The sequence below is a fragment of the Phaseolus vulgaris genome, chromosome 7 (genome assembly GCF_051622355.1).
Source record: "Phaseolus vulgaris cultivar YP4 chromosome 7, ASM5162235v1, whole genome shotgun sequence".
In the NCBI taxonomy this organism is placed as follows: Eukaryota; Viridiplantae; Streptophyta; class Magnoliopsida; order Fabales; family Fabaceae; genus Phaseolus; species Phaseolus vulgaris.
In genome coordinates, this window is record NC_143504.1 from 14,096,980 (window position 1) to 14,107,439 (window position 10,460).

The 10,460-nt window shown below is 30.8% G+C and overlaps 1 protein-coding gene across 1 annotated transcript; it reads right to left on the minus strand.

The window, feature by feature from the left end:
* Positions 1-7,374: 7,374 nt before the first annotated feature.
* Positions 7,375-9,751, minus strand: LOC137828383 (transcription factor MYB15). Its single transcript, XM_068634927.2, has 3 exons — positions 9,363-9,751; positions 9,057-9,186; positions 7,375-8,252 (listed from the first exon to the last, which is right to left on the minus strand). Exons 1-3 carry the CDS (start codon positions 9,493-9,495, stop codon positions 7,712-7,714), a joined length of 804 nt encoding a protein of 267 aa, XP_068491028.1. The 5' UTR covers positions 9,496-9,751; the 3' UTR covers positions 7,375-7,711.
* Between the last annotated feature and the right edge of the window lie 709 nt (positions 9,752-10,460).

A 10,460-nucleotide genomic window follows, 5' to 3' on the forward strand; every position in this document is an offset into this window, starting at 1 on the left:
TAGCATAATTGTGATCTTATATGAAAATATTTTCCTTTTTAAATATAATAACAATGTCTTGAACCCTAACATTGAATGCAATAATGAATTTGTTCAAGACAAACAATTTTTTTTTGCTTGAGCCTATGTATGAATGCACCTACAGTAATCAAATTGAGGACTCTATCAATTCCTCGCATATTTATAAAAACAACTTATCCTTAAGATCAGACGTTGATAACAATTAACATTTTAAATTTATTCCTAGCATTCAAATATGTTAAGTATTATCATTTAGGTAAGAACCTTAGAAGTACTTTCCAATCAAATTTAAGATTCTAGATCATGGTAAACCAAGCATTACAAACAAAACAATAATACCAATCATCAATCAAGAACAAAATAATATTTTTAGATATCACCTCAATACATAAGAGTTTGAACAGATTACTCTCAATCCCAAAAGGTAGAATTAGCCACACATGATGACTATTACAAGCAAGGAGAGTATGAAAAGAAGATCCAAGATGTTCCTTTTTTATGACTACCTTCTTTAATGTTTCTCACACCTCATATTTTCCCAATTGGGTTACAATTCACTCAATGGTGTTTTCTTCTCAATCTTGCACACTTAGGGTTGTGCCTCCACAACAAAATTATATTTTTGAAAGGAAACATCAATGTGTATAAAATGTTACCTGAAATCTATTTTTTTTTTCAATTTGGATGGCCAAAAATTTATTGGTGTTATGCTATGGCTCATGTTATTCATATAATAAATAGGTTTCCTTCAATCACTCTTAATAAGAAAACTCCTTGTGAAATGTTACGTAATCTGCCACCTATGTATTTCAAGTTTAAGATTTTTATATGTTTATGCTTTGCTACCACCTTAGAAAATGATAGAATAAAACTAGAACCAAGATTTAGGAAGAGATATTTTTTCTTAGCTATAAAATTGGAATCAAAGGTTATGTGTTACTTGATGATAAATCTAGAGATATCGCCATTAGCATAATTGTGATCTTATAAGAAAATATTTTCCTTTTTAAATATAATAACAATGTCTTGAACCATAACATTGAATGCAATAATGAATTTGTTCAAGACAAACAATTTTTTTTGCTTGAGCCTATGTATGAATGCACCTACAGTAATCAAATTGAGGACTCTATCATTGACAACAATATTGATCATAACAATAGATCCAGAAACAGTCAGAGCATATCCAAAAATCAGATTTTCATTAAAAACATTGTAGAACCTGCAGATGCGCATAATGTTGATATAAGAAATGGGTTGGGACGATCCAATAGAGTGAAGAAAATTCCTACATTCCTCATGGATTATCACCATCAGGTAAACACTTCTTTCAAGACCAAATTTCCTCAAATAATGTCAGGTTCCCTTTATCATTTATTTTATACTACAATTCTTTATGTAATGTACATTTTGACTATATCCTCACACTCTGGTCCAAAAACATATCAAGAAGCAAGTTAACATTTTTAGTGGATCCAAACCATGAACAAGAAATTTAAGCCCTCCAAGACAGCAAAACATGGTATTTAATTGACTTGCCTCGTAACAAGATTCCTATTGGATGAAAATGGATCTACAAAATAAAATACAAAAGTTGATGGTACAATAGAAAGACATAAACCTCGTTTTCTTGTTAAGGGTTGTACTCAATATGAAGGGATATACTATCTTGATACTTTTTCTTTAGTTGCAAAATTGACAACTATTAAAGTATTCCTTAATCTTGTTCTTGATAGAAACTGGCACCTGCACCAACTTGATGTTGACAATGTTTTTCTTCATGGAGATCTTAATGAAGAGGTGTACAAGATTCCCCTCATGGGCTTGCTCCTCCAAATCAAAATCAAGTATACATATTGACTAAATCATTGTATGGCCTGAAATAGGGCAGTAGGCAATGGTTTTATAAACTGTTTATTTCTTTCATTTCAATTAGTTTTGTCCACTCTAAACATGATAATTCCTTATTCATTAAGAAAACTAAACATTCTTTCACTGCTATTCTTTTAGGAGATTCTCTAGCTGAAATTGGAAACATAAAAGACTTTCTTAAAAAACTTTCAAAATCAAGGTTCTTGACCAGCTCCAGTATTTCCTTGGCCTTGAAGTGGCTCGATCCAAAAAAGGTATACACCTTTTCCATAGAAAATACTCTTTGGACATCATTGATGATTCTAGAATGCTTGCTAGCAAGCCTTACTCTACACCCCTCATGCATGATCTGAAGCCCTTGTTCGAATGTAAAGTTCCTCTTCAAGATCCTAATTCCTTCCACCAACTCATTGGAAGATTATTATACCTCACCAATACTTACCTCAACATCAGTTATGTTGTTCGCTTGCCAATTTGTTCAAGAACTTACCATTAAAAATCATTAAGTTGCACAACATATTCTTAGACATATAAAGGCTAATCCTTCTCAAGATTTATTCTTTCCTTCAGACTCTAAATACAATTGAAAGGTTTCAGCGACTCAGATAGGGCCTCATGTCCAAACAATAAACGATCAACTACAAGTTTATGTATCTTCCTTGGTTCTTCTCTAATCTTGTGGAAATAAAAAAAAACAAACCATCATTTCGTTCTTTTTGCTTGGAAAAATATTGAGCTCTTGCTACTACTATCTATGAAATATAGTGGATAAGTTATTTGCTTCATGCACATAGATTACAACACAATTGTTATCCTTTATTGTGATAATCAGTTCGCTCGTCATATTGCTTCTAACCCTACTTACCATAAGCACACCAAGCCCATTAACATAGATTTTCTTGTAGTTCAGGATAAAATACAAGTTGATCTCTTTCATCTTCTTCCCATTCGCTCAAATGAACAACTTGTTGATGTTTTTACTATATATTTGAAACACACTTCCTTCAAAACCATCATATCCAAACTTGGTATAATGAATATACATTATCCAGTTTGAGAATGGGGTATTGTGTTATACATGTGTTGTGTTAGGTTTAGTTAGTGAAATCATCTAACCGACATCGTCTGGAGGGACCATCTAGCAAGACTGTCTAGCGAGATCGTTAAGTGGGCATCATCTAGCGAGACCATCTAGCAGAACTTTCTAGTGTATGGCAAGACTATTTTGATATCTGCTTCTTGCTTAGTTCCCTTTTCTGTTTTTCTTTCTATATAAGGGACCTGGTGTCATCATGAGAAAAGCTCGTTGTACTCTTTTTTGAAAATGAGGTTTTGTTCATTTCTCATTTCCTATTTATATGAGTTTCATGAATTATGTTGTCTCTAACACATAAATAATTCGTAATGTTGCATCTTACTATTTTTCCGCATGAAATATCATATTCAATAACCTTAGCAATTGTCAAGCTAGATTATAAACAAAATTTCTCTTGTCATAACCTTTTCAAGGGTACATAAATAGTTAATTATGTATTAGTCTCTCTAAATTAAATCAATAGAATATAATTATACAAAGTTCTTTTTGCATAGACTTGAAACGATGTACACGATGAGGTCAACATGCTAACACTCGGAATTTTTTCAAACTGTACAAAGTCAAATGATAATAATAATAATAATCATATAGTGTTAGATAATCATGTGGTTATTATTGGGTGTCTAAATTAACTTTGGAGGTCCCAAATTTAAGTTTGGAATATGTAATACATACTTAAAAGAATAATTGTGTTAGTAATAACAGTTTTATGTAATTTAAATAAAAAAATATTTTATAATTTACAAGCAAAGAAGAAAAAATTGAAAAATATACGCAAAGGATGTTCGAACAAGTTTCTCACACATTTTAATGTTAGGCGATATGAATGTTGCACAATTATAAATTTTTATAACTTTTTTCTTAAAAGACTTAGAGATTACATGTCTAGTGATGAGAAATAAAAGTCCTCTACTTGGAAATTCAATGTTAAATTCCTTTTGAAGATTGCTTTGGTAAAACCTTTAGATTTAGTCTCATATTTATGTTAGAAGAGTAAACAAAAAATCTATAATTAAGACTTGAATCAATATAGAATAAAGAGAGCTCCAAAGACTACACCTTACTATATATGTCCACAACGAAGAAGGGAAAATTACAAGATATGTTATATATCACTTGAATGTTTAGCATTTTTTATCACTTCAATAGCCAATTGAAATTCAAATGAAAATAATATCTAATAAATGAGAGTGATTTTAGGAAATAGTACACATTTTCTATGATAAGTTTTTTGAGAAACAAAATAAATGTAGAATAATCATAAACAAAATTGATAATGCAATTTAACCAATTATGCATACAGCTTTGGGTTGTTGTAGGCCTTTTATTTAAAGAGAAAATTATAAAATAGGTGCTCTCTCTCTTTCTCTCTCTTCTTCTTGTTGGAATACATAACAATTTTATTATGTGATTTATTTATACATACATACAAGATATATACTCATTACATGTTATTTTTGTTATCCAATTCCAACAACCTCTCAAAGATTAATTTCAATTTGTCTTTACACGTTGATCAATGCAACAACCTTTTCTTATATGTTATTTTAACAGGATAATTTATTGTCTTTGTCAACATATCTGTTGGACTCTTACTTCATAGAATTTTTTTAAATCTTAACACCACAACCTCAAACAAATATCTAATGAAGTGATAATGGTGACCAATGTGTTTTGTTCTAAAATGAAATGAATTCTTTTCCAGTTGTATCACACTTTGACTATCACTATGCAAAAAAGTCTTATGTATAAATCTCAACTTTGTTAACAAACATTTAAGCCACATCAGTTATTTACTAGCTTCGATTGTTAATACATACTCAACCTTTGTAGTGGATAAAGCAACAATATTTTGTATTTGTGACATCCAACTAACAATTGTAGTACTAACAATCAAAATGTAATTAACCAGTGGTACTTCTTTGATTATCCACTTCTCTTCCAAAGTTTGCATTTACATAACCTTGCACTTTTAATTCTCCTTTACTAATGTAGAAACACTTATCTAGAGTTCCTTCTAGATATCTCAAAATCCTTTTAATTATTTCTCAATGAGTTTTACCTAGATTTGACATAAACTTGTTAAAAACTCCCCCTACATGGCCAATGTTTGTCCTTGTACGAATCATCATATAGATCAAATTTCCAATAGCAACACTAGCAACAATACTTAAGACAAACCTAATAGTATTAATATTCACAATTTTATTATGTGATTTATTTATACATACATACAAGATACACTACGAGAAAATCATTAAATATCAACTAATTTAGAAATAAAAAATAATTAGTCATTATATTGACTAAGTTATATACTCTTTTATAAACTAAAAAAATATTGGTATTTAAAATAGTTTCTATTACCAATAAAAGTTTATAAAGCAGTTTTTAAATTCATATCTAATATTAGCTACCAAAATTTTAACTATTGGATACTCCAGATGATAAACTAGACATTAATCTAATTAAGGATTAATTTATAATCTAAAGGTGTTAGTAGCTAAAACCTTGGTGACTAATATTAGATATGAATTTTAAAACTGTTGTATAAATTTTTATTAATAATAAAAACTACTTTAGATACCAATAATTTTTTAGTTTATGAAATAGTGTCTAATTTAATTAATATATAATAACTAATTATTTTTGTTTCTAAATAATTTTTTATTTAATAATTTTCTTGTAGTACTACTCACCTATTATTTTCTATATTTAAACATTTTTTTAATTCATTAGTTTTTTATTTTCTCTAACTAAATTACGCTTATCCACCAAAATTGTTTTGTTGAATAATTTCAACAAGTGAACCATGAGAAACATAGAAAGTAATTTTACTTTTTTTTTTACTTTATTATTTTGAATAAAATTTACAATTGATAAGAAATTCATTTTAAAATGAGAAGTGTTCATGTCCTGAGTTTGCTACAAATTTGGAAGTCTTCTAAACATGTAATTGGTCCTTATTAAAAAGAAACCACGCTTGTCCAATAATATACGCTTAATTTTGTTTAGAAATGTGAAAAATAGACATTTTATATGGATCTAATCACAAAGTTGAATTAAGAACTATAGAGTGGTATCAATGTTCATAAGAAAAAAAAATCATGGCCAACCTTTAGCTTACCACTCATCAATCAATATGTGGAAGTGGAACTCATATGAGACTGTTGTGAGATTTTTATTGATGGAAGCAATGTGTATAGGCACAATCAAAATTAGATTTTGCACGAAGCACATTAAGGATTTAGTTTGAGTATTAATTTGTAGATGTTTTAGGTAGGTGAATTGGGATAATGGGGCGGTTTTGTTTTTTTTGGTTTTGGAGGGATGTATATTTATCATATCTTTCATGGCTAGGATAGCTAGAGACTTTTTTTTAAAACTTTTTTTAGTGTTTTTCCTTTGTTTATATACTTTAATATGAACTACAGGATTTTTTGGCTGCGGAACAACTTCTTTTATAGGATAGATTTATATTATTAGAATATTAAATGTGAGTTTGAGTTGCAAAAAGAAATAGAAAAGTTTGAAAAATATACAAATATATTGTTTTAACATTTTAAGTAAACGTGATATTGTAATCTTTTATACGAATTTGTTTATCTCATTGATTACTAATTTTTTGGTGAACCTCTCTCGAAAAAACCATTAGTAATATCAAAATTAAAAATTTATTTTGATGACTGACTCAAACGAATATGTGTAGAGAATATACAATTCTAATCATTTTAGCAAGCGTGTCTCTTATGGTAAATAATGCTACAAGGGTTACAGTTATGGTAACCGTAGTTAAAAAATGTTTTTACTCAAAAAGAATATAACATTGTGAAGGGACTCGTAATTTTTATATGTATTTATTCATGATTAATTGATACGGAATCTTTAAATGTATTCCCTTGTTCCCTCGAAAGATCTTATATTTATATTAATTATTTTATTGACCAATAAAACAAATTATAAAGGTTAGATTAGAAGAGCTCACTTGATCTAAGTTAGTGGTTTCCAATTTCCTTAGACACTTAAGCCTTTGACCCACGCTTTTGTAGTATATACGCAATTTACTAAATTATGATCCAGTTTTTTTAATACATAAGTTCTGATCTAGTTTTATACTAAAGTAATACCTAATTGCATTGTCAACGTTGAAATTTTTGGTCCAAAATGTACCGCCACTGGCCCATTACCACACCCACATGTCTCGATGAACAGTGATCTTGGCAACCAAAAATTTTATTTTCCGTCATCTAATAAACCACTTGCAAGTTGCAAGAGAACCAAATTCACGATGGACTTTTCCAAAATTGATCACCCATTCGAGTGTAAATTATTCTTTCATGCACAATCATGCAACCAGAAAAGTCCAAAAAAAATGGACAAAAAACTCGACAAAGGGGCATGCATTTTTTAATAACTTTTAGGACATCATTTATTGATATTACAATAAAAAAGCTCTAGCCTAATTAAACACTAATTTGCAAAGTACAAAAATGTCAGAAGATTGCTGTTTTCCACTAAAAAAGAAAAGTCAGTGTTTCACAAGTAGATTACATGTGTACATACATTACATATCATTAGCCTTTCTCATTACTCTGCGGCTGATTTCTTTGTGAATGGATGACTCTAAGAACTTGCAGCTGGCGATAATGCTGCCCCCACACCAGAAATTGTGGTACCCTTTTGTTGTAACGGTCAATTTCAAGTTACCATTTCACTTGGAATTCAGAAGTCTGGTAATTCTGTGGAATCAGCGGTCCTGGTGAATATGTCATACCAGAAATCCATGCCGTCATCAAAGTTTGAATCATAAGCATGACTCGGTTGGAAAGTTTCCTCATAGTTAGTAAAAGGGTATTGAAGTGGCATCTGATCTGCGAATGTCATGGATTGTGATGACATGGAAGGTGTTTCATCAATTGCTGGTTCTGACCAAAAACTCTCGTCAATCACAGGCATTGTCTCAAGAGAATCTATGTCTTCACACTTGATATTTTTGCTGTCGCCAACTGTGACAGATGAAAAATCACTAGAAGTGGTGCATGCAGATGTTGAATCCATTTCTCTGAAATTAAAATTGGTTTGTTCTGATTGAGTTACGATGCTTGAATTGGAATCAGAACGTTTGATTTTGGGCTTTGTGACTCTTCTGGAATTTGAACTGGACTGGTCTGCTTTCAGCAGCCTCTTCTTCAAATTGGTGTGCCACACATTTTTTATTTCATTGTCAGTTCTTCCGGGTAATTTTGCTGCAATTGCTGACCACCTGAAAATAAGGATCAAGAGGGTTAATATTATATTCGTGAAATTATTGCACGAGATTCGCGTTCACTTTGTTTAATATTCTAGTGAATCGGTAAACAACAACATTGATGTTGTCCTAATTCAATTAGTAGACGGACAATGAATCTCATGCTCATATTGGTATCTACGTCTAACACATGTCATAATTGCATGTGCCATAAACTGCCACACCAATTTGTTTCGTGCGAGGCAGATCTAATCAGAGATTCTTGCCCTCGCAGCCCCACTTTTTGTTTTTTTCTCTCTATTGGTTTCGATGTTTTATAGACTACTTTTGTATTTCACTGATGCCTTGCCAACTTAACATCACTCTCTTTCTTATAATATTTTAGCTGCATCCATCATACATGTATAATTTATGCATACAAAATTTCTGCTACACTCTTTGGATGATCACTTGCACCGTCGAAGGTGGGATCATACCTCGATTTTCTCGCACAATACTCGAGTCCCCATTATGAAATAAATATTAATTAACACAACTTTACATTTTAATTTTCACCCAAAGTTGACAATAATTGCCCCCGGCCCCCACCACTTCATCAACCTTGTTTATCTATCAGAGAAACTTAGGAAAAACCGCACATATTCATAATTTCAGCAAATTAAAAAGATCAAAATCATTGAGCAGCAGCGTCACGTGTAAACTAGGAATTGGATGGCAGACATGTGCATGATGTTTTGTCTTGATATGCTTTTTTGCTGAGAAGTTAAATTAGCATGATTAATGTCATATACCAAGATAGGAAAATGATGAGTGAATTACCTGTTTCCCAGCGTCTCATGCAGCTTAAGGATAATTTCTTCTTCTTCAGATGTGAAATTCCCTCTCTTGATATCAGGCTTCAAATAGTTAATCCACCGCAGTCTGCAACTCTTCCCACATCTTAACAGCCCTGAGCAAAATGGTCATAGGAATTAGAACAAAATCAAATCTAATATCATGACATTACCGAGAAAAAAGTGGAAAAATCATCAAGCTTTGTGAACCATCAAGCACCAAGGGTTAAAAGCTAGGCAAGGGTAGGTGGGTTATACATATAATACTATGGTTGGATTGAATAATATTTACCTGCTTGCTTTGGTAGAGCACGCCAATTGCCATGGCCATGTTTTTGGATGTAAGATGTGAGGATTTGATCTTCCTCGGGAGCCCAAGGACCCTTCTTCAATCCCATCTTTTCACAACAAGGAGCTCTCACCATGTTTGTGGCAATAATATATGAAAGGAAGATGAAGAAATTGATGAAGTAGTATGTGGTAGTCTCACTCGAGCAAACTACTTCTTTCTCTCTCCTTCAACTTCGTTTCCAAAGACTGGCGCTGGCTATTTAACCTTGGATACTCCGCACGCCATCACTCGCATGGTCCAACAATTGGAAAAACATATTTCCATATTCAAACCATTTAGCAGTTTCCGCGAAACCCTTTCCTCTCTCTCTCTCTATCACGCACACACACAAAGAGAAAACAAAATTCATTTTTATATGAATATACAAGTGAGACTTGGGAGTGGTAAATGTGTAAGGACAAATTTCCCACACATTCATGCTTATTTCACAATTAGTAGTATGCCACGTTGTTTTGTGTATGGAATTAATCCTTATTAGCTCATAAATAGCGGAGTAAAACAATCTATAACACTATATATCATTCATAACTCTTTTTTTCCAATTTTATTTTTCAAGTAGTAATAATTAGTTTAATTAAAAAAATCAATTTTATAGTTAATTTAATTCAATTTGATAACTTCTCTTATCAATTTAATCATTTCTCTTTCTCTTAAAATATCATTTACAATATTTTTTTAATAAATTATTTCAAGACTCACTTCCTTTACTCTTTTATGAACACAAAAACTCTCATTCTCACTCTTTCGTTTTCTCTTTTATGCATATGGACTCACATTCTCATTTCTATTTCTTGTTTTATTCTTTGATTAATCTTTGCAAAAACTATTCATTCATTACATCTAAATTTAATATTTTTCTGGTTTGTTCCAATTCTTCCATCTTCTTTTTATGTATTGGGTTTTTTACATAGGTTAGAATATTATAGTATAAATTTATAATAATATTTTAAAAATGCGGATATACATGATAAAATTAAAAAAAAGATGTGGGTATCTAATAACGTTTCTAATTTAATTACTTAAATTTTTAAGTTAAAA